This window comes from Phymastichus coffea, unplaced genomic scaffold (assembly GCF_024137745.1).
Source record: "Phymastichus coffea isolate CEN01 unplaced genomic scaffold, Cenicafe_Pcof_1.1 PCOF00040, whole genome shotgun sequence".
In the NCBI taxonomy this organism is placed as follows: Eukaryota; Metazoa; Arthropoda; class Insecta; order Hymenoptera; family Eulophidae; genus Phymastichus; species Phymastichus coffea.
In genome coordinates this window covers 443,400-469,359 of record NW_026706851.1, presented here as the reverse complement: position 1 = coordinate 469,359, position 25,960 = coordinate 443,400, and the positions used below count along the sequence as shown (strand labels likewise).

At 36.3% G+C, this 25,960-nt stretch overlaps 1 protein-coding gene across 3 annotated transcripts in view; it reads right to left on the bottom strand.

Moving 5' to 3' along the window:
* The window catches only part of LOC131664055 (uncharacterized), a 102,569-nt gene that overhangs the window by 5,557 nt on the left and 71,052 nt on the right, over positions 1-25,960 (bottom strand). For 2 of the 3 annotated variants that reach the window (XM_058934907.1, XM_058934908.1), the window contains exons 5-8: positions 5,436-5,693; positions 5,092-5,249; positions 3,434-3,686; positions 3,243-3,358 (exon numbers count right to left, since the gene is read on the bottom strand). In XM_058934907.1, coding sequence (XP_058790890.1) covers positions 3,243-3,358; positions 3,434-3,686; positions 5,092-5,249; positions 5,436-5,693 — 785 coding nt within the window. Of the gene's footprint in view, positions 1-3,242; positions 3,359-3,433; positions 3,687-5,091; positions 5,250-5,435; positions 5,694-25,217; positions 25,568-25,960 lie in introns of those variants that run through there. The other variant, XM_058934909.1, reaches the window with a different exon arrangement.

Genomic DNA, 25,960 nt, shown 5'->3' with positions numbered 1-25,960 from the left:
CGCGCGTAAAGCCTGAGTTACGCGCGACCTGCCCGCTGCCTGTCCATTGTGTCGCCAAGTCGATCGTGCGCCCTCTATACTTTACTTACGCCTGATTTACGGGCTACATCCGCGATCCTATCGCCCCAGCCTCCTCTCCGACAATCTCATGACTATATTCACGGGCCATCCCGTGTGCCTACTACACTAGCATTGTTTCTCAATTCGGGTGTCGTCGATGCCTACGATCAGGCGTTCCCAGCACCCTAAGCTTCTCTTTTTTACTTGCACAGCCGAATATTCTTCGCTGGCTGCAATGTCGCGCAACGCGGATAGATATGCTGGCAACTACAATAGATATTATGCACGTGCGCAGCCTGTGAATCATTTTGCGCTGGTGGTTACGGTCACTGTGACGCCGCAGCCAATTAGCACGTACTCGCTAGATTACCGGAATATTTTTCAAATGCACCATTCGAATTATTCGATCGTAACTGTAATAACTCATAGACTGTGTAGCTTGTCGTCGAATATGACATGCAGACGACAATTTGCGAAAAATTCGTAATTTAGAAACAAAGGTATTGGTAAAAATGTGATAAAGTGATGGCACTTGCAGGAAAAAGCTAGTAACGGCTATTATATTTCATAACCAGTTCGAGCGATTTTTGCAATCAAATTATTTTCCAGGAAAATCACTTCGTGGATTTAGAAACTAATGATTGCTGTTTCGTGGACATTCGAGAAGGAGGAAAGCCGAGTTGAAAATGCATCGAAGAGTGTGATCAAAGTAGAATCCGTATCGCAACTGCGCCGTAAACTCGACTAAATTGAAGACTCTATTCAAGTGGCAGGGCAAGAATAAGGAGGATCAGCCAGCCACTAACGACATCGGATAAGACATCGACGTACAACCTAATAAGGAGTATATAATTACTCTGGCCTCGTCACCGTCGAACTTGTTGAAGTGGAGACGAGAGCTTTCGTTGTCGAGAGCCTTGCTACAGCACGATCAAGCTACCGCCGGCAGCGACAGTGAAAAAAAATTAGCTCGCAGAAACGGAGCGACCAAGATACTTACAGGCTCCGCCCTGGCCTCTTCAACGAGCTAGCATACCAAGCAGCTGAAATTGACGAGCCTGTGGTCACTTCGGCGTTGCCTTGTGTCAAATCTCACTCAACCACATACGAGTATATATACCTTTAATTATTCTAGCCCGAAGCTATACTTTCTAACTTGTCTCATGAGCTTTGTATTAGTGCCTACTTTTTATTTCGCAAAAACTATTTTACATCGGAATTTCAAGCGTCAATTTTTCGACTTTTCTTGTCAGCCTTAAACTTGACAGAATTGTGAACAATATTTAGATGTCGATTTAAAAAATTTTTAAATCTATCAATTTAGTTTCGTTTTTGCGGAAACGAAATCACAAAGTCTGTACATGCTTGACAAAGGTCGTAGTATGCATCATTAACACCTAAGGAGTCTTTTGCGGATATTTGCAATATTTATCCTCATTTCGCAGAACGTATTGGTCTTCAGCTTGTGCTTGCCTAGCCTCGACTCGTGCTGCAATATCCTTCATTCACGCACCGCCTCTTTAACAACTTCAATATACATAATGTACTATGCATTGACATAATTTAAAGTGTTCGGATACAATTAGCGGCAATAAAGAAGCCAACATTTTACTACTGAGAAAGTACTAAACGTTGTTATTTAATATCGTACTTTTGGTTACTTTTAGCAAAAGTAACGATGTTACTTATAGTTGTAACATCGTTAAAGTAGGACGTTATTTATCACCACAAGTGGATAGCAATATTAAATCTACTTAATGAGTGAAATAGGATCAAAAGAAGAAGGGATAAGGTCATTACAATGGCTAAGGAGCCAGAAGATATGAAAATTACCAAAATCAGGGATGAAACAAAAGATAACCGGATTTTAAATACCTCCTTGCAAGCAACCAGGAGATCTTCCATTACCATGGTACCTTTTCGCGGAAGCGAGAATGAAGTAGAGGATTTCCGGAAGTACCTGAAATAGTTTTCCTTTTGCCGTTTCTTCTGCGCTCTGCTGCTTCGTCTCTCTCAACTCATTACTAAAATTTCAGCGCGCCTTTTACGGGCCTCGTTGCTCTGGAGAGCTTTCCTGTTCTATTATCATAGCTCTCGGCTAGCATAAGGTCGATCGCATCACGTGCGATTATCAAGCTCGTTAATGGCGTGCGGAAACTGCGACATTTTTAAATTGACCCAACTCTTTTCCGATCAAGCTAGCTGCTTAACAATTACCTGCCTTCCCTTCCTTACCCGTCCTTCCAAGAGACAACCCAGCTAATCTAATCACATCGTCGAGAGCCTCATCGATGCAGTTACGGAACACTGTTAGCTCCATTTCCTCTACGTTCTATTTACTAAGATGTTTCTTAACGAATTCTCTCTCAACTTGCCTGGCAGTCAGACAATTTATTAAAAAATGATAAATGATGATGATTTCTCTTTTCGGACAATAAATGATATTATCTTAAAACTGATTATTTGAAATATTCAAGCTTTAACTTCCTTGTTATTAAGTTTTGCATAATATAACTTTACTGTAATTATCTGAATAAATGATATTGACCTCATACATATCTGTACATAGCGTGTTGTTTTCATTAATTTTCTCACGTAATGAAAAAAAAGTGCGTGAATTGTAGTTTGTAAGACTAACGACTCAACGGGTAAAAATGATTGATAATATTTAAAGTTAAAAACATAGCTGAATAAACTTAAAAAGTAGCATAAATGTAAAATTCAAATGATCGCTTGGGTGGAGTGTGTGACAAATGTGAGAAACCCAGAAAAGGCTGCTCGAACAGTTCATATAGGCAAAAATATTTAGAGATACGTATATGCAGAAAACTATCGAAAAGAACTAAAGGCGACAATCTGCAAGTAGATCAAATGCCATACGAGCGAACGAAGCTCAACAATAAAGAAGCGCAAGAGAGGTAAAATTATTTCTCTGCTGTGATTAATCGACTGTGCAGGCATCGCTTGTCCTGGTGGCGTGCCAAGTATACATAGCTCTCTTCTTCTCTCGAAAGGCCATAAAATCGAAAGCAGAGAGAACGGAACTAGACGTACAGGCAAAAAGTCGATAGACATCGACGCTAAATTAATTGGTTGCGAGGTTCGCCAACTCACATGTTTAATCGTATCGCGGCTGCGTGTTACTGTTATCGAATCGATCGATTATTTTTAAAACGTCTTACCTTACAAATCTCATCATCCTCGTCAAACCGATAACGGCAGTTGTAATGATCATTGCAGGTCAACGATTTATCGATACACACGTCTTGGCAGTCAAATTCAGTTGAGTTGTCGCATGCTTGAAAATAATATACACAAACATTTACATAGTCGTCGAAGACAGAAGGAATTAGACATAACAAGTGTGGCATACATTTGCCTTGTGGTTTCTCACGCGTTGCTGTTATGAGGGCTTCAAAACTACTATTTATGGCAGCTTTTGTCGCAAAAAATCGCAGGTACGCCTCGTTGCCCTCGCTAGACACAAGGTCAGCAATGCTACCACAAAAATTACCAATAAGTTTGGGATTGTGCGGCATATTCGCTTCCTTGTTGTACATTTGAACATAGTTGATATCACACTCGTTTGGCTTATCCAGATTGAATGATATAAACGATATTTGAATCTGAAAATTAAAGTAACGTCAAGATAGACTTATATTAACGTCACGTAAAATAATATATATATGTAGGCTCTTGTATTAATACTTCATTTTGAATCAAGAGGATCTTCTTGAGGTAAAAGAAATTCTCTTTGAGACTTTTTCTAATGAAAACCACCTTGGATCAAGAAGAATCCTTTTGATCCTCGCCTGTGGACATTATACCTAAACGAATTAAAGGAGGACAAACAAGGAATCCGGCTCGAGGACACTTATAGATCCGTTCAAAGAAAGAAAACGTTCTCTTGTATAAAAAGTGACATTTAATTTAAACTGAATTTTTTTTGCATACACAAGCATTCTCCTTGTAAGAAGTTTTCTGTCCTCATAAAAGGAGATCATTTTTCAACTATGTCAGGAATAGTAAGAATATTTTCTGTGTACTGGCATTAAGTTCTTTTATCTCATTCGACATACTGTACTGAGAAAAGTTCTCTTACCACAAAAAAATTCTTGTTAACGTGTGAAAATTTTCATCTCGTAAACACTCTTATTGAGAATTTTATTGTAACAAAAAAATTCATTTGCTCCAAGCTAAAATACTTTTTTCATAAAAGGCTATCTTCTTATTACAATTTTTTCATTACAAGAGGATTTACTAAAAACTTCTGTAGTCTGGTTAAAAGAAAACTTTTCAGTGCAATTTTTCATTCAGTTTTGATTCAACAAGTTCTTCCTCCCTTGGTCTCTCTTTCTCTTTCTCTCTCTCTCTCTCTCTCTCTCTCTCTCTCTCTCTCTCTCTCTCTCTCTCTCTCTCTCTCTCTCTCTTTGTCTCCCTCACTCTGTCTCTTTCTCACACTCTCTCGCTCTGTTTATCTCACTCTGTCTGTCTCTTTCTCACTCTCTCTCTCGCTCTATCTCTCATTCACTCTGTCTGTTTCTCTCTCTCTCTCACTCTATCTGTTTCTCTCTCTCACTCTGTCTGTTTATCTCACTCTGTCTGTCTCTCTCTCTCTCTTTCTCTCACTCTGTTTCTCTCACTCTGACTGTCTCTCTCTTACATGGTTTGTTTCTCTCTCTCTCTCTCTCTCTCTCTCTCTCTCTCTCTCTCTCTCTCTCTCTCTCTCTCTCTCTCTCTCTCTCTCTCTCTCTCTCTGTTTGCCAAATTGTATTGTTGCCAACTGCCAAATGCCAAATTGATTTCCCTACACCATACTACGTTAACAAGTGGATTATTGTGTTACTGCGGTAACAACGCGTCAATAAATTTCTAAAGGGTAAATGTCTCAATCGGCAACGTGATGTAAGGTCACGGGAAGCGATGTATCGTTTTCATTGGCAATCTCTTCAATATTACATTAACAGCAAAATGTGATAAAAAAAGCTCCATAATAATCGCGCTTATAACCGCCAATATTAATTGGTTTACCTTATAGCCTTCTTTTACGGTTATATTCCATAAGCAATCTAATTCTGTTCCCTGTTCGATAGCTTCATTTTTCTCCTTCTCAATTGACGATGTTTTAATTACGTACTCCGTGTGGTGCGTTATGTGTATCACACATGGTTTCGGTTCCTTAGTCTTGACTTGAAAACATCGATTAATAATTGAAATAAGTTGTATACATTTTTTATGGGATCAGTAGTAGGCTAAAGTGACGCCTAATGATGGGTTAATTTTTATGTAAAGTCAAATATTTATATCACAAAATTTTGTTGAAATTAGCCGGGAAAATTACATAAACACTTTTTAGTATCGCAATTGCTTCTTACTATTTGGTCGAGGCATTTCACTGTAAACAGCACGAAATCCAGTACCCTCTATGTACTGGTCACTGTGGAAATGTAACCATAGATATCTCGAGCTCGAGGTGATTTCCGGGAAAGGAAAGGCCCTACAATAATTACCATAGGGCCTCGAATACCCATATGCACCGTCACGTACCTCCAGAAAATCATACTTGCAATTGTCCTCCTCTTCAAGATCGAATTTATCCCGAAATTCCACTCGCAGAACATTACCTTCCTGAGCTGAAACAACATAAATGATACGATTTTACAATAAAAAATCTACATTATTTAGAAAACAATGATATTACCGAATGCATATATTATTTCAAAAATAATAGAATTACATTTAATATTTTAGTGGTTCACTGGTGTTAACCACTAGGATATTTTCTTTAATTCGTAGGAGTTATATAGAAATATATACATAAAAACTTAAATATTATAAAGTTAATCTAAAAAAAAAGAAATTTAATATAAGTAATATAAATACAATAATAAAAATATAATTGAATTTTATCATGAAAACTTTCATATATTCCTTGCAATCCATTTTATTTAGTTTTTGTTGACCAATTTTTATTACCTTATAAAACTTTCAGTTCTTTGGGTAATCTATTAAATATTTTTGTAATAATAATATAACTACTGATTGGATACATCATTTTTTTAATTATGGGGATTTTTATTACTTCACTATGTATGTAGTACGTAATAAGTACATAATCTTATTAAGAGTTATTTATACAACAAAAAAACAAAAAGTCAAGCTAAATAATTTGCAGAGATAAACTATAATAGTGTATACAGTAGTACTACAAGATACTATCCTAGGACCACTGCTTTTTATAATTTACATAAAATAATATACTATGCTGCTATCATTGCCCGAGAGCATAATACTCTCTTTTGTAGATGACACAGACATCATTTCAATCGGAGAGAACTGGCATGATGTAGAAAATAATATGAATATACAGTTGGAGATTTTTGATCAGTATTGAATAAATTATCACTCAACATTGACGAAACAGCTTATATCGATTTTGGTAACAATTCCAATAGTACACCTGTTCCAGATGAATAAATCTATGTACAATGATAAAATAATCAGACCAAAATCACGCGCGAACGAGATACTGCACGATTGCGACGTGTTTTTCTCAGACTTACGCGAAACCGCATTTTTGAACCGCTACTCGCTCGATACCCAAATTATAAGACGTTTGAAAGCACGTTGCGTGCCGAGAAATAATTTACGACCGCATCAACGAGCGTTGCCTGTAAGAAAATCAGTACCCGACGTCGACCGCGGAGCGCACACATGTTTTCTCTCGAGTTTCCGCAGACCTTTTGTCGAGAAATAAAAGACCTTCCCGTCTCGTTTTATGACAAATATGTAAAGACTTGTATCCAATGAGAAATGCGACTTCAGAAACGTTTCTACTTCTCAAAATAACTAAAAAATGTGTAAGCCAGTAGCACCAAATTTATTAATTTTAAGATTACTAATAAGCGCCGAAAGCAAAGGAATGTAAGGGGGGAGGTCGAGCTGCAAGTTTGGATGGGTGCGTGCGATTCTGCGTGATGCGTGCTGACATAATTTCGAGTTCATAATAGGAATTTTATATAAATCGAGATGTTGAGTTCCTCGAAATTTTGAACGTTGCACCTGTGAACGAAAATTGCTGTCCATAAGCTCAAGTAAAGCATGCGCATTGCCAGAACTGATGTTAGTTTGCGAATCAAACCAGCAGATCGGAAACCTGTATATCCGAATCTTATCTCGAGATAAAGACTGGAAGATTGAAAAAATCAAGAGCGGGGGCCGTGGGTCCCACTTGAAAACCAATCGAGACACGTGAGGCGAGTGGGACAGCAGGCTAAAACACCAGCATTAGCGGCTAGCGAAAACAAGCAATGCCCCACGGCCCTTGAGCTGCAAAAAAAAGGAAAACAATGGGAAAGCGAGAAAGGGAAAACCGAAGTCTTTTTTTTGACTCGTTCAGCGCGCATCGAGCAGAACCGTTCGACCTCTCATTTAGGCAAAGTAGCGTTACCATTTTTTTTTGTGCGAGAGTTGTCTGCAGAAGCTCATACAATAAGCGATCTTTTTGTACTTTACTATTAGTGTCATTTGGTTTAACTATAACTTTTATCTCTATTAGCTGTAATTTAGAGTAGTAATATTTGTTACTTTATAGTTTCAATAAATCTTAAATTTATGTAGTCTAACTTCACCTAATTTCACTCCTCAACCCAAACAACGCCAAAAAATTAAAAATAAATATACAAGGTAAAAGAATAAACCGAGTGTACAACATAAAATATCTAGGTATGATAATTCACATTAACAGGAAATGGGACCTACATTTTCTACATTTGTATAATAAAACCATATATCTAATCTTTATATTCCATAAATTATCAAGAAATATGAGTACAGAAAAATTAAGAATTTTTTATTAAAAGGTTTTTTATAGCGCTATCTTTATGGAATGCATGGGGAAGAGCTTATTCAAGGAAAATAGGACTTAGAAACCTACAGACTAGATTATTCAAAATAGTAAATAAAAGCCACTTTATATCAGACGAAAACTTAACATTAAACAAGCTTTCTTTTTCCAGTCTCTATTATACCACTTATAAGGAACAACAACAAAACATTCAATAAAAAAAATTAACAAAGAAGATATAACAGCTTACAACTCTTAAAAAGAATAAGGAAAATATAGATTGAAAAGGTTTATATAATGACTGTTACTCATTTCAATAAACTACCAAATAAACTCATGATAGTGAACAAAAATAGCAGAAAAATAAAAGTTAAAAAAAATGGATAAAAGATAACTCTTAACAACAGAAGTAATAAGGTAAATTCAATTAGAAACAACTTACACATTTATTAGATAAAAAGTTCAGCCGAAATTCATATCTTATATTGGAAGTACATGAGAATACAAATTTTCCGGGCAAAATATTGTTAAATCTTAGAATATATATATACACTACTCATAAAATTTAAGGAATATAAAAAAATACAAGTACCAAATTTTTAGGGTCATTTTCAACAAGGGATAATTCGAAGAGAAATGGTCGTATAGAAGAAAAAAAGAAAATTGTAGCTTATAACTAACGGCTTGTAGTTTGTTATGTCTCTCTCCCTCTACGAAGCCAGTAATAAATATATTTGTAATATTGTTATATGTCGGACCGTCGAACGTCAAGAAAAAAAGATCAGAAGGTTGCCAAGCAGTTGTTGTTGTTGTCGTAAAGTTAGTTAGTTTTCGGGTAGCCTTAAATCGTGTCACTAGGGTTATGTAGTAAATAAAGTTACATTCTTTTTTTTATAATTATTTCGTGTTATTTCTTATACGGGAGTTGGTGATCGTTACATTTTGGGGGCTCGTCCGAAGATTTTCTTGAAGACTACTATGTCCGGAGAAACGCCACGAACACCGCTTCGAGTACCATTTCAAATAAAAACTGCTGGTGACAGTATTGCTTTAGTAGCCGCATTTTTTTAGGCGTGGACGAAAACCAGCTAAGTCAATTTTTATATTTTAGATAGATTGTTAGGGTTACTTGTTAGATTATTTGTGATTTTCGTAATTTAATGAGAAAGATCAGGTTAAGTTTGTAAAGCGTAGTCGATGGTAGTCAAATTTTCCTAGGTTAAGTTATCGCGAGTCACGTATCTTAACTAGATAGGATTTTGGCGAGGCTAGTGACTGGAAATAACACCAAACTTGTTCTCTCACTATTTTTCGATTTTACAGATCTGAAAGTCGTTTGGTGTTCGAGGTCATTGGGAGCACTCTATACATGTTGATGCGCTTGTCTATTAGTTGATGTGAGGTTTTTTCCTAGAAGTAGACGATTAGGCTTTGCTCGATTGATTGGAGATAGAAGATTCCATTTTATCGATTGGCTGACAATTGAATGTGACGATTTTGCTGCTCTGCTCACGGTTGTTTTGAGTCGTGGTTTTTCCGTGAGCCACAGGACGAATGTCGGAGCAGGGATAGAGATGCAGATCCACGACGTGTCAATTCCCCACTCTTATCCAAACAGATGATGCGACGACGATGTTGACGGCGTGTAAAAAGATGTCAATAATGATGATGATGATGATGATGATGATGATGATGATGATGATGATGATAATGATGATGATGATGATGACGATGATAACGATGATTATGAAATTATTCTACTATCAAGAGACGGCCCCTTCGATGAGGTGATCGAGTCAAGGATCAGGCCGCTTGTAAGTCAGAAGATTTCAAGATTTCAAAAGCAGAGATGAACGCCTATTCAAGAGACGGGCCCTTTTGGCCATGAGCGAAGGATCAGCCCGCTTGGAGAGGATTTTATCTTTACTTGGATTTGGAAGAAGAGGTTAATTTTTCAAGAGACGGGTCCTTTGGCATGGTGAGTCGAGGATCAACCCGCTTGAAGAAGACAACCTTTCCTTCAGTTTTGAGATTGTCGGGACGATAATCTGAAAGAAGAGGAGATAATGTTATATGTCGGACAGTCGAACGTCAAGAAAAGAAGATCAGAAGGTTGCCAAGCAGTTGTTGTTGTTGTAAAGTTAGTTAGTTGTCGGGTAGCCTTAAATCGTGTCACTAGGGTTATGTAGTAAATAAAGTTACATTTTTTTATAATTATTTCGTGTTATTTCTTATACGGGAGTTGAAGATCGTTACAATATTGCTATGTATTTATTTGTATAAGATGTTTACAGCGCGGATATCAGCGAACCGGTAAGTGACACGTCAATCATTCGATAGTCGATATTAAGCGCGCAACGCGAACCTCGCGGAGATGCGATTATTTTAGAGAGAGAGAGAGAGAAAGAGAGAGTAGGCGCGATCAGTAGGGTGATAAGACAATCAGCTTTCAACCGGCAACAAGGATACACCTCATGAGAAGGGCGAACAATAAGAGTGCGACGCTGGGGGATTGAAACGAGGACCCTAGTATGAACCAAAAGACGATCGCCTACAAGAGGAGAAGCGCATACGCAAGCCAGCTCCGACTAATGCGAAAACAGCCCGACACAAATAACATTTTATAAAAAAAAATGATCACATCTCACGTATGTCTAATTGTACTTCTCGAAAAAATAATTATTTGTTATTGTACCATTATATTTCTCATAAAAAATAAAAAATATCGTTATCGATAATTCACCTCCTATTTATTCGCATAAAAAACATAATTAAGCAAAAATAAATTCACAGAAAAATTGTACCTTCTGTAGTCTAAATTGTACCATCAGTACAATTCTATAAATTTGTTTCTAAAAGAAATAATAGGACAATTACAAATTACCACTAATTGTTACAACGTACAAGGATGTCATCCGGAAATGCACTTTGCGCAGACGTAGAGCTTTGTAATTGTCCTATTATTTCTTTTAGAAACAAATTTATAGAACTGTACTGATGGTACAATTTAGACTACATAAGGTACAATTTTTCTGTGAATTTATTTTTGCTTAATTATGTCTTTTATGCGAATAAATAGGAGGTGAATTATCGATAACGATATTTTTTATTTTTTATGAGAAATATAATGGTACAATAACAAATAATTATTTTTTCGAGAAGTACAATTATACATACGTGAGATGTGATCATTTTTTTTTATAAAATGTTATTTGTGTCGGGCTGTTTTCGCATTGGTCCAGCTTCGCGAAGCGTGTGCGCTACCAGATCCGGGTGAGTTTAGTGAGAGTGTCACCTGGCTTTCTCTCTCTCTCTCTCTCTCTCTCTCCTCACGCTTGCTTTGTATAACTCTTATTTGATCCGCTTCCTACTGCAACTAGTGCGTCGGGCGCACATTATCATTTCTTTGCGTCGTGTATGTGCGACGGAGTAAGCGTTCGCATACGGCGCGCCGGATCGCTTTCTATCAGCGGCGGTTCATAACGCGGCGTAAGCTTGCATTCCGTCGGCCTGCGCAGCGCATGCGCAACACCTATTCGTTTTGATAGCGCGTTTACGAGTGCCCGTGTTGCACTAACCTGCCAGACGCATGCGCATCGCTCGATTTGCGCCGAATTTTGCGCTTTACAATTTAAATTTTGTATTAACTTCCCTCTTGTCAATATAAACTACTGTTTACCCGAAGCTGGTGCCGGTTATTAACCTAACCACTCGCTCTTCTAACATTCGTGCCTCGTTTCCTTTCGATTATTCACCGGTTGATCTTCGCGTAGCTCACGACATTCTCCGCAGGCCGATTTCTCTTTCAACGAAAAAGGCAACCTAAAGCAGCTGGATCCTGGATGCGCCTATGCAGAAGCGTAGTGTTATAATATATAAATAAAATATAAACAAACATATAAACAAATTTATGTTTCGGCTTCTGTTCAAAATATCTTGAACAAAAGTCCCGTTACAAGTTTTGAGATTTAAGCCGTAAAATTTTTCAGCATAGCCAGTTTTCGAGTAGTCATTGGAAAATCTACGAAAAAATTTTTTCTAAATTTTTCTACGTCTTTAAAATGGTCAATGAATTTCAAACAATTTTTTTCTATCATACAACTTTAAAACTCCTTTAGACAATTGAATCAGCTTTGATTTTATTATTTTAAATTTCCGTGCTATAATTTGGCTCAGAGTAATCGTCGATCAAAACAAAAAAGTTCATTTTAATTTTAATAATCAATTACTCGAAATCCAATGATTTTATAGAAAATGAAACTAGGGTTTTAAAAACTGCAACATATTTTCTATGACATGAGATTAGCGGCTGTTGATAATAGTACATTACGATACAAGTGCGGGAAAGACGTACTTTGCGCACGGAGTGTCGAAAAAATTTTTTTTCGATGTGATAATATTCACTTAAAAAAAGTTGATAATTTTAAGGATATTTACAAAATTAGGTAAAAATTTAGATATAATGGATAAATCAAGAATGTCAACTGTAATTTTTTAACCTCAAAGTGTCCCTAATAAACCTCAAAGTTGCTATTACTTTTATTTGAAAATGTTTTCTTTAATGTGTGACAGCTTATTTTGAAGCTTCTAAAAGTAGCTTTGAATGTTTTTTTTTCTTGTATGAAACAAGTTATCGCACGATCATTTCGGCAATATGTAAGCTAAGATATTTCACTTTAAAATATTTTATTTCTGTTAACAGTAAGACTTTTTGTGTGTGATCAAATTATAATTTTTTATGTACGTAGATTATATGAAAATGAATTAATGTTTAAAAATACCCTTGAAGTGTACCCAATTTCGAACTATGACAAAATTTCATAATAAATTATGAAAGCTTCATATTCTTAAATAATCTTGAATAGAGCTCATTACATTTTCATGCCAAAAAAACAGTAGTTCCATTCAAAATTCAATAAATCGGGTAGCTATCATTCAAAAATTCATGCGATATCTCATTTTCATGAATAAATGGAAAGTTTGAAAATGAGCATCATTATTGAAAACTTATCTCCAAAGAAGTGTTTTACTATTGAAAATTTATCTCCAAACTAGCCAATATGTTTTTTTGTAATATATGTATATAGTTATTACAATTATATAATTTACCTATATTATTTTCATAAATAAATAAATAAATGAAAATAAATAAAGTTCATTGTAATGACAACTAGAGGATGACTAGTGCATGACTTTGATACAGTCGCATTGGATCATTGTTTATAAATTTCTTTTTATTAATTATTTTTAGAAGTTTGTTTTGTAAATTTTGAAGGGAGTATAAAATAATTATTCCAGCACCTTCCTTTACCTTATTTCCGTAATTCGTATAGTATATTTGTAGCAGTATCTACGTACTATTGGTTTTGTTAATTTATAAAAGTAATTCTAAATATCTAGTTTTATTCACATATAGTTAATATAACCAAGTTTATTATTAAGCATATAAACAAATATTACTTCATGATGCTTATTAGTTACTACTTTTTTAATGTATTTTTTAGATCATCCTGTTAATACCAGTATACACAGATGTTACATTTGATATTTACAAACTGTTGTTACGTAACAATGTATTAGAAAAACAAATGTATACATAAACATATAAATGGAGAACAGGAATGCAAATGAATTTGACTTGCAACTAAAGTCATTAAGAGATAATAAACTCTCGAGTTGCCATTAGCAAATGTTTCAGTTTTCTAATGGGTTTAATCGGCTAAATCTCTACGACAAACAGATTTGCCACTAAAATACATGCGACTAGGTTATTTACGGGACTTAAGATCTCGTAAAAAATTTATAAGATCTCTTATAAATTGAAGTGTATACATGAGCGTCGACTGAACAAATGGAGAAAATGCAATCGATTACCGGCCTGATGTAGCGATCGGAAACGAGCGAGAGGAGATAAGATGATTGGGATTATTATAAGGGAAACTTTACTCGCTTGGCGCGTGCAGAGCTTATCCGCACGAATTATTCAGTAGGGCCACCAGATCGTTAGGATTCACTTTATCACATTCTCTCTCGCTCTCTTTTTCACGCTCTCGGGCTCTCCGGGATACCTGATAATGCAAGCATCGCCACAATTTTCCTGTCGATCGGCTGTACTTGCACTATTTGGCGGGCGTGGCAGAGTAGAAGTTGCGCCCTATCGATAATAGCCATTGCAACTCCGCAGACATTCAATCGACTAAAGGTTTTGGCTGATTGAAGTTTCGATTTACATTCAAATCATTTCTTTCGTACAGTTGGAACTACATATGTACGAATCGCTTGCTAAACTAGATCATCTTCGTCTTCAATCAAAATTATGCCCCGCGTAAATCAGAACCACCTACTATCTCTAAATTCACGTTACACAAGGTGAATGTCAATTAACATACTAAGTGCGAATGAATTCCGAAATGCAATATCTTTTGTCCCGGGATGACACGATGCTGACGAAAAGCAGTTCCATTTCGCCTACCTCACTAAGTAGTACGATCAGCTTATAGTCAGGCGATACTTTGTGGATGCATGTCATTAATTAACGCCATTGCAATATTCCATTTATTAATATTTAAATATTCACTTTTACTAAAAAATTGTTTTTGTCATTAAATAATGAGTTCAAATTTATTTTTCCTTATTATTATCAATTTATTATTTTTCTTATTTAAATTTAATTTTCATTATATAGTGCAGTATTATTTTAATACTGTACTATCTAACAACAACACTATAAAAAGTTAATAATTGGAGTTAACTGTACGATAAAATGTGAGATCTTTGAAGGCCTGTGCTACATTTTCATTGATCTCGTGCCTCATTGAAAATGTCTATAACGCAGAAAAAGAAGCAAAGGAGAGCGGAAGAAAAGCAACGGCAGCAACTCCGATTCGTTTTGTATTGGCGCGCAGTGTATTTTTGTTGATGTTGCTGTTTTTTCTTGTTGGCTTTTTGTCGGGATAGAGTTGCGAGTAAAAATAAAGAAAAAAAAAGAACACGAATTTCAATGGGATCAACCGTACGCACAATATTGTCAGCGCAAAACAACGCCAGAGCAGACGCTGTTAACAGACTTTCGGTTTGGCCCAGCTTTATCTGATTCAGTGGCCCAGCTTTACAACTACACTGCTGCTATAGCTGGTGTTAGTGCGCAATTGCACGTCTCTCCAAAGAGCACGAGACAAGAGCCGGAAGTCGATTGCACAATAGATTCAACGACCTGCGAAAAGCGAACAATTGGCAGATTTACAAAACTACGTCGATTTCCTTGTCACTGCATCGCTCTACTATCCTTGCACATCCGAATCACTTATCACAAAATATACTTTTTCTCTTATGTTATCATTTGCTTTTTTAGCTTTCATCTTTGTTTACTTTTTTCTCTATATATTTCTTTATGTCTTCGTTTTATTGATGTCATTTTGTATACTTCTATAAGCTCATTTTACGTTATTTTTGTAATAAATTCTATTTATTTTATTCTCTTAATTTTATGTCTTCAATATCTTATATAGTTTGTTTAATTACTCGTAAAATTGTTGTTTGAAATATAAGTTATTCTCCGGAGTCTTGGTGAATTATAGACTAATGAAAGTAGCGTTGTTCTTTCAATCTCGTCATGGGTCTCGTTACGCGAAATTGCAGTCATGCTACGTATTGTTTATGACTTTTGGAAACGTCAATACGAATATACGTCTTTTTTCTTGATAGACTAGGAAACGCGATGTCAGTTGACACTTACTTTTCAGTCTTCCTCCAACTCTTCTACTTTTAAAATAAGGATATTAGTCCATGCGACTATTGCAGTCAAAATCAGTTAGCTGAGGGCTTTGACGAACTTGTACATTCTCAGTTGTAAACTTTTCCATGATTCTGTTAAAGTCTTAAACAGTACAAAATATTATTATCATAAAAGGTACGTACTCGCATGCCTTTTTCAACCATAATTTTTTATACATATAATAGAGCGGAAAAGCATGCATCTGTATTGCGCAGAGATTCCCAAAAAAACGCTAACTGTCCTTGTCACTAAGGGCATCACTCTCGGCTCAATTCTTAAACCGAAGAAGTCCAGACGCAAACCTGCTAAATTATTATTATTTTTTAAAATTTGTTTATCAATGCTCGGTTGAATCATTACCTACCATTCTAGACACGAAAATCCCACGCCATATCGAAATATATGTATAGTCATAATGAAAGCTAGTTGCATGCCATTTATAGCTATAGAAAACCAAGACTAATGTATAAAGATAGCTAGTGGACCTCTGCAGTGTTAAAAATGAACGTGGTACTTAAACTAACAATTACAATAACAACAATAAACAATAATGAAAAAGGTGATAAAACTAAATTTCAAACAATGGAAACTTCGTATAAATTAAAATTTCTATTCCTTTGTCAGCTGAAATTTCGAATAAAGAAAACGTATTTTCAAATCTACGCGCTGAAAAATGAAGTATAAAAAAGATAAGTTGTTGCTTAGTATAGAATTAAATTTAAATAATAAATTGAAACCCTATGCATTAGCAGATCCATTAAATTTTCTGAACTAACGCGTATAGCTCGGATGAGTTTTCAACTATTCAATGCGGAAAATGTTCTCCTTCTGAACGAAACATCGCCACACTCTCAGCCTGCTTCACCCCTCATCAAAGCAATGAAGCGAACTCATTTAACGAACTCGAGCAAAATTGGAATTACCAGCGCGGTCGAACCATAAATGAAGTTGGTCTATCGTTGTCAAGCTTCTTCCGCTTTGCAGAAGCTAACAGCTTTCGCACATACGTGCTTTGCTCATTATCCCAACGTCTGAGTTGACGACTACCTGACCGCCTTTCAGCCAGCTACCGGAGCCGATGCTTATTCTTTTTGCCGATATCGCGAAAATTAATGATACCACCGCAGCACCACCTGCATATCTCGGTAATTTGAAAACTTGCCGTTTACAAATACAAATGACTTCGATTATTTTCTTTTATCGGGCGATATTATAAATTCAACCTTACCACTAATAATGTATAGCTGTTATTGTAAAAGTTCTAAAAATTATTTCGTTTCTTTAAAGATTACTGTACGACGAACTTCATCATCAATAATTTTTATCATTTGATTATAAAACTCTTAGGATGCATAGTGATCCGAGCTTTTCTGATTATGCGACGTGAACTTGCAGTCTTTAGTGTTTTCGGTTAATCCTTTTCCATTGCATTATTCACTTTGAATTTACGAAATTACACATAATTAGCATAGCAAAACGTAATATAACGTCGTTGTTATAAAAACATGTCGCTAACCATTTTTAAACATTATTTGCAAATTTTGTTAAAAAACTTTCAAGAGAATGCGGGGAAACGAGTTAAAAGCAAAACAGTGTACGCTCGTTGATAGGCTTTGAAAAGACCAATGATAAATAGAATGTGGTCTATAGATAGAAACAATTCTCGCTAACTGTCGAATAGTCTGTCGTGTTTGTTAGTCGTCCAGTTAGCCTACGATAGGGATATCACGTATATTGCGGCTTTTTCATATTCGCCTCGGCTAGCCGAAATCCATAAAGTTACTACTTTATATTTTGCCTTTTGGCTCAAGGCGACAGCCGAATAAATTCTCTTGGCGTGAATTGGTCTTGGACATTGCCTTTGCGGTTAAAGGAAGGATGCTTTCCATTTTCCTTTCAGTGGCGCGTGCTATCTTCTTGTTCTCGTCTTCCCGCAGTTTTCCCTAACATTTTACTTGTTAATAATGCTGCTACTGTTTACTTTTTACCACCAGTCGTTTTCGCGATTCAATTGACGCCGACAACTTCTACTTTACTACGAATAAACTTCATTTGCAAGCATCTCTTCCAGCTAAACTTTGTGCACCTGCGCGTTTACCTTTCCGTTAGCAGCAAACAAAATCCCTATACTTGTTATCTTCAAACATTTGCTTCGAGTCAACAATTTTTTCCTAAAACGGAGAGCAATTCTTCTTTAAATAAAGTTATTTAAAAGATATAACAAATTAAAAAATTTGATCTCTACGCGTATGTTACACAGTATATATCCAACTAGTGCGGAAAAGTAGATTTTTCTCTCTTGCGAGTTTTACGCCGGAACGAAACGAAAGTTGAAAGGTACACATGATGAAAACTGACTCTCTTACCTGAACATGTTATATATATTACACACACACGTACGCATACATACACACGCACACATACACACACAAGCACGGTAATTTTCACAACGTGTGGAAAACGTGCATTCGAGCTCACGTTTTTCACCAAGCGTTTGATGAAGTCTTGTAACAATGAGATTTTAAATCTGACTTGCTGGGTATTGAGCAGTCTCTCGCCTATAGATGGACATTGTGCGCACCAAATTTCTGCCTAAGATCGCTTATGAGCGCCCCTTAATCCCCTTAGAGAGGTTTTAAAAGGAGAAAGAGTCTAACGTGAGAGTCAGAAGAAATTAAGACAGTCTCAAGGTAACAAGTGTGTGGTGTCCGACGAGGAAAGTACAGGAGGATTCTCCAGCAAGCAAAATGAAGAGATCTCCCGGCTACTTCGAGAATACACACATGCACACCAATAACTAAAAATTGTCCACTACCACAGCGACCTTGAACCTGCGAGTCTACTGCAGAATTTGAGATAAAATTGAGATGAATTTCAATATTTCGCTATAATATTTGGAAGACGACTCTACAAACGGTGGATTATTGTATGATAATATCCAAAAACAAGTAAGACGTACTTTTTCTAGTAAGAACAACCGCAAATTAGAAAGAGTTTATTAAAATCGCTCTGGCCTTTGACGAAAATAATAATTCCGATTGCCGTTCAAATTAGAATCGTAAATTGTATTGTAGTATTAAAAATTTGTAAGCGTGATCACGTCAACTTTCAACTTATTTAATAAAATTAACAATTGTTATTAATTATCAAATTAATTTGTTATTGTCACGATCTTGTTCCTAACTAACTCTTTCCACTAACTATTTGCTTGTAATTTCGTTTAACTGACAGTGGAATAGAGATGAGATAATAAAAAACTCGATACATTTGGCAACTTGTAGAACATAAGAGTGTCAGGTTATTGTATACGTTGATTGAAATCGTACTGACAGTAATTTCGTGATTTATCGTTTTATCCGTAAAACTTGAGTAATAGTGACTCGTTCGCACTATTCTGGTACAACGATAAATCGTTGGCACAATTGCTCTACCCCATAGGATATTCCGATGAGAAAAGGAAAATAGTAAAAACGCTATAAGATTCTGGATCTCCGATTCATCTCAGAGTCTAGGTATTTCGGGTGTCGTCGTCCTCGGGAAAATAGAGCGTCTTGAAAGTAACGTGCTGCGATATTAATTCGTGGACAGGCGTTGAGCAAAAGAGGCTCGGTTCGGCGTAAATTAAAAGGAAGCTGTCGCATCGATAGTGGACGGCAAATTTATATCGTAATAGCAATTGTATGCGAGTACATTCAAAAATTTATTAACGCAAGTTACATGCTACAGAATTTGGTGAATCTAAAGTATATGTTCTCTTATTTATTTGACCAAATAACGTTTGTTGTTCCTTCATTATTGTATCAAGTACACTTTATAGCTGATATTTGAGAAGAGAGATAACTAAGTTCAATTAACTGTGCAATTTATACTGTGGAAGTATCGAACGGTTGGAAAATTTTGGCACGCTTTAACGAGTCAACAGTTTAAAAATAGAAATGAACAGCTGCAGCTTTCAGCAATGTATTTTCGCGGTCAATACATTCATGCCCATGTTAACCGACAATATTTACGCGATTACATTGAAGTCTGCGACTTTTGCCATCTGATCCAATCACATGACATATTTCATTGTTTCAAAAAATATTGTCACACAAAAATAAAAAAAGCCAAATAAAAGCCTGGACAACGTAGCGAAAATAGCCAGATTTAAGATGCCACCTGAGTACTTGATAAATATAATGACTATGACGTATGAATTGTTTATCCTATTTATACATATTTTGGGTATCGTGTATATTATTAAAAGAGGAACACAAAAGACACAAAAAGTACAGAATTATGACATGAACAGCATACAAAATATACACAGATGCAATCACGTAAAGGGTAAAGAAAAAAATAAAGGAGTAAAAGTTATTATCCGAAGGATAAAAATCAAAACTCGAAGTATAACAGAAAATAAAAAGAAAAAGTAACTGAAGGAAGATCGGAATATCTGTCAAATATTTACCAAAACTATAAAGAAGCAGTTAAAATCAGATGAAGGAACCTGAAAAATCATAAATAAATATTAGGGAATGGAGTATAATAAAAAAATGTTATGTGGAAAAAAATAACGATTACTTAGAACATCCAATAGAAAATTACGAGAAAAAAAGGATAGATCTAAAATCAATTTAGCAAGTAAATAATAATTCAAAAGTTGCAAAGTGTATCAAAAAATTAGTTCTTAGAATAAATAAAATAAAGATAAATAAATAAAATACAAAGGAAAAAAAATAACAGGAAAATAAGAAAAAAGCTAAGGTAATATACAGAGATAAATAAATAAGAGATTGAGCATTTAGATAATTATTAAATTAATTAGTAAATAAAAAAAACAGTGTATATGTGTAACTCCACCTATATATATATATATAACTTCACCATTTCATGTATACATATGAAAGCATCAGTGATAGTTAGAGAAATAGATTGTTGAACGATTAAATACATTATTTTTTGATTTTATTTTTATTACTTATATTTGGTATTATACATAATTAAAAAATGTAAAACACTGAAATAAACTTATATATACATATATCAATACTACAAGTAACAAATTTGTTTGAAAATTGTTGGTTGGGGAATAAATAAAAGTAAATAAATACATTAAGCGCGTACAATACGTATACACATATAATAATTTTTTATTTATCTATATTTATTTTTCCTACTATCGCCTGGAAGACTTTTTTCTATATATCAATACTCTCCCAGCATCACTTAAAAATTTCACGAATTTTTGACGGACAAAAGAAGAATAATGTGAGAAACATAGAGTTTATTAAAATAGTATATTTTTCATATTTTCAAATTTTCGTTGATATGAATGTGAAGCTTGGAAGCAACTGACGTCTGTTACATCGCGAGAAACTATTCGTAAATGAAAGAAAGGTGCGAACTTTGATATCTATAAAGGGTGAAGCAGCGCGCGGCGACAATAAAGCGAACTTGATTGAAAATGACGTAGAAAATAATGAATTCCTATTTACAGAGCATAAATTTCCATCAATCGAAGGGTTCTGTAGGCGTCCGTTGAATATTCAATGTCAGGCAGCTGAGTACGCGCCCGCACGATTCAACGCCTATTTTCGTAGAGGCCGCGGACCTGTCTCACGACCCTGACTCGAATACGATTAAGCGCTTCTCATTTAACGGAACTCGGAGCTATTCAATCCATCATTTGAGCTTTCTTTTTAAGCTACCACTGCTAGTTCTAAAAGAGAGAGAAAGAGAGAGTGAGAAACCAAACGTGTTTCCTATTTAAAAATCTGACGAATTTCTATAATTTCAAAATTATAACAAAATTACACATGATTGTCATGGATAACTATACTCATTGATAACTCGACGCAAAAAACTTTCAAATCAAAAGAAATCGAATCTGTGTAGCATTCGGCTTTTATAGAAACAACAGTGTTGAAACGTTAGTAAAAATCAAATGCAATTTTTCGACACGATCATAATATTATCTATTAAGGAAATAAACAATATTTTCCTCATTGCAACGATAGATGAACCTAAAAGATCAATTGGTGACGCGTTCATTTCTAAAAAACCGAATTCAAACATTACTCAGATTTAATTTCTACTGATCTGGGAGTATTCAAATTTTGGAATGGTTTTATTATCAAAAACTAAATGGCGCAGAGTTATTAATGAGGTTTTGTATCTTGACCAATCATGCGTAATTTTTCTATAATTTTATTTTTTCCATGATTTTAGTTGATTTTCCGTTGAATTCCTTCATTTAACGAGTAAACGCAACCGCATATTACAGTATGCCTTTCCATGTATTATATAAATAATACAAATAGTGCTATAATTACAGGATAGTAATTCGTTTCTCACTCATGCTGCTTTCAACTCTACAAATGTTTCATTGTCGTTGATTTCCCGTCGAATTTTTTCATTTAACGAGCTAACGCAACCACATACCTCTATGTGTATTATACAGGGTGGCCCATTTTAAGTGATCCACTCAGATATCTAGATTGGAGTGAGTTTTATCGAAAAAAGTTTCAGACAAAAGTTACTCAACTTTGAGGGGGCCATGTTTCTATGACCTTGGATTTGACCTTGGAGGTCATGTTCAAGGTCATTTCAAGGTCAACTTTGTTTTTTTAAATAGGAACCCCCATTTTTGACCCCGGATTCGGAAAGAGCGGGAAATTTTACGTCCAAAACGGTATTTTAAAATTTTTTTTCATGGCCTTGAGAAGGTCGATTTAAGGTCAAATGCTTGAAAAACTGCATAAAAGCGTTTTTTTAATTTTTAAGATATCGAAAAATGACCTCTACAAAATTTGTTCAGAACAGAGTGGGCCACCCAATGCACCAAAAACCTTTGACCTTTAACCTCATTTTGAAGGTCATTTCAAGGTCGAAGTGTTGTTTGTAATGGAAATCCCTCTTTTTAACCCCGGATACGCACATAGCGCGAAATCCGACGTTTGGATAAGGTATTGTGTTGAGTTTCGCGCTATGTGCGAATCCGGGGTCAAAAAGAGGGGTTTCCATTACAAAAAACACTTCGACCTTGAAATGACCTTCAAAATGAGGTTAAAGGTCAAAGGTTTTTGGTGCATTGGGTGGCCCACTCTATTCTGAACAAATTTTGTAGAGGTCATTTTTCGATATCTTAAAAATTAAAAAAACGCTTTTAGGCAGTTTTTCAAGTATTTGACCTTAAATCGACCTTCTCTAGGCCATGAAAAAAAATTTTAAAATACCGTTTTGGACGTAAAATTTCCCGCTCTTTCCGAATCCGGGGTCAAAAATGGGGGTTCCTATTTAAAAAAACAAAGTTGACCTTGAAATGACCTTGAACATGACCTCTAAGGTCAAATCCAAGGTCATAGAAACATGGCCCCCTCAAAGTTGAGTAACTTTTGTCTGAAACTTTTTTCGATAAAACTCACTCCAATCTAGATATCTGAGTGGATCACTTAAAATGGGCCACCCTGTATATTTCTATACGTATTGGTATAATTAGAGAATAGTAATTTACTTCTCTGCCGTGCTACTCTCAAATCCACAAATGTTTGCTTCCATAAGCTTAAACTTGTTTATATGACTGTCGATTTCGTTTTAATTAATAAATACTTATCATTGTTATATATTCAATTCATGAATCTGATTTAGTGAAATATATAACGTAAAAAATCTAGCTAGTTAACATAGATAAATGTGCCAACAACGATATCTTAAAAGTAATTCTTAAAACAAAAACCACCTTGATCCTCTTGAAAAATATGTCTTTCACTCAGAATCTTCGTAAATTTTTGAGTTAGAAATATAAAACTTAGCAAGGTCAAATTGTCTTAGCGTCAAATTCAATTTTTTAGAACGTTTATTACATTTGAAAATACAATATTTTGAAAATAAAGACTTAGTTGTATAAATATATATTGTCTATTTTTGCTTTAAAAATAGTCCTATAATTTTTTCAGATAGTTTAAAGTCAGGAGAAGGCTCTAAAAAATACAAACAGTTACAATATCAATGCTTTGCTATTGTTCACTGCTAACAATCTTTAGTTAAATTTTATAATAAAATCAATAGCACTATTGTATTTTACGTAAGAAAATGTACGTAAAAATCGCAAACGTGCATTATATTTTTAGAAATTGTTTAACGTTCTTCAGAATTTTAGTGAATAAAATAAATCCTTATGACAGTTGGTCTTGCCTGTTTTTAGGTAGGTCTTATGATAAAACCAATTGCACCATCCTATTCTATGCGAAATAGTAAATTGAATGTATGTCAGGTTTGAAAATATATTGATAACTATGGTCGTCTATAAAAACTTCATCAAATAAATCAATTTATTATTATTTGTGTTGAAAAAAGATGATACTATTGCGACGAGACAAGGGGAGGGGAAAAATAAGGTGTGTAGTAATAGTCAATTTTTCCGGCCTCGACCACCGCCAGCGGCGTAGTCAGTCGATGTATGCAGCTTTTATTTTATTTGGGCGCCAGCTACCGTGTCCTCGCGTTAGGAGGGCAGGTAGCGCTGCAGCATCGGCTGTCGTGTGTTCCTGGTCGCTGTAGTTGTCGGGTGGTTTCCCCGCTGTCTCCTTTCTCGTCGTCGTCGTACGTTGACCTCGCGCAATCACCTACAGGAGATGAGAAAGAAAGGGAGCGCGAAGTCCTAGACTGAGTCGTTCGAAAGAGAATCAAACGGAATAAGGGGACAACGGGTAATTTTGCCACCCACGGCTGCGACTCGACGGCTAGTCAGTGATGTTCGGGGCATGAGGCTCTTGTCTCAGAAGCGGGTACATCGTCTCAGGACGCCTCGTCGACAATCTAATAGGCAGGAGAGGATCCTGATCGACCGGTTACGTGGCTTGTGATAGCGATTGTCGAAATGGCAATTAATTCATATAAACGCGTTCGCTAATCTCGGGACCGACCGCGAAAGCTACGGGGGAGGAGGTAATCAAACAGGCAAAGTCAATAATAACACTAAGTTAATAAGGACTCAAGTTTATTAAACCAACTTATATCCCCGGGTCAGCCCAAGGTCAATCGCTCACGATGGTTTACCTAATCTAGCCTGGTAGGGGCGCGAATGGCGCACCATGACGCGACTTCGACTTGGGTTGACGATAGTTGATGCGGACGGTCTTAAAAATTGCGAGGCGATTACGTAACGTCGAACTATTTATTTCGACCACGAAAGCTCAAAAGTTCGTTCAGGGAAACTAGCGATGAATTTACATACGCGCGAAGGACGCAATAAGACTACGCGCACACGGAGAATTTACTTTCCGCACAAAAACCGGAAAAGTTCGCTCATCGTTCGGCAGATCGGCAAAGGTTAGGCAAAGAATCGACCGCAAATAGACACGCGCGCGCGAATAATTCGTTGTTCGGACGGTACTCGGTATGACGGCAACAAAGAAAAATCGCCCGAAAGGTCAGTGACGAAATATGCGCGCATAAGCGAATTTATCAGACGCGCGAAGGTCGTGCGGCACTCCCGATAACGCGGACGTTTAAACAATCACGCGATCTTAATGGGAAGAAGAGAAGCGTACTTACTCGTGCGTTTGTTCGACCTCGACGCGATCGCGACCGCGGCTACCGCCGCTAATCTCGCCGTAGCTACCGCTACCGTTGCTGCCGTTGCTCCTGCCATTGCTGCTGCTATTTGTTGCTGCTGTTGCTGGTGCTGCTGCTCGCTGCTTGCTGGGGCTGCTGTTCGCTGCTTGTTGCTCGTTGCTGCTTGCTGCTCTGCTCTGCTTGCTGCTTGCTGCTTGCTCTGCTGCTTACTCTGCTGCTTTGTCATTCACTCGCGGATTCAGCTACTCCTGGTCGGCTCCAGGATTCCACGGCAACTCGGGCTCAGGTGTCTGGTCGGCTCCAGAACTCAGCGGATACTCTCTGGTCGGCTCCAGAGTTCAACGAGTACTGGCGCGGCGTTTTTCGGCGACACGCCGCTTCTCTTCACTTACCTCCCCTTAGAAATCGTGTCAATAGATGTCAGCGCCGTCTATTTTGTTAATTATTGCCCGCGTAATTTCGCTATTGGCCGAATCTTGGCGCCTAATTTCCTTACTGGTTGCACTGATAGCGTCGGTTTTATTTTATTTGTCGAACTACCCTTAAGCTGTTACCGATTGGCTAATCCGTTAGCGTCATTATCTCCTATCCTTGTCTAACAGCCGTCCGTTAGTCCTACCGATTCCCCTCGCTCGCGTCCGATCGGTCTCGTATCGGTTGTCTCGCTCGCTCTCACGCGCTCGGTTGGCCATACTTTGGTCTAGCTAGGTCTGCTCTAGTTA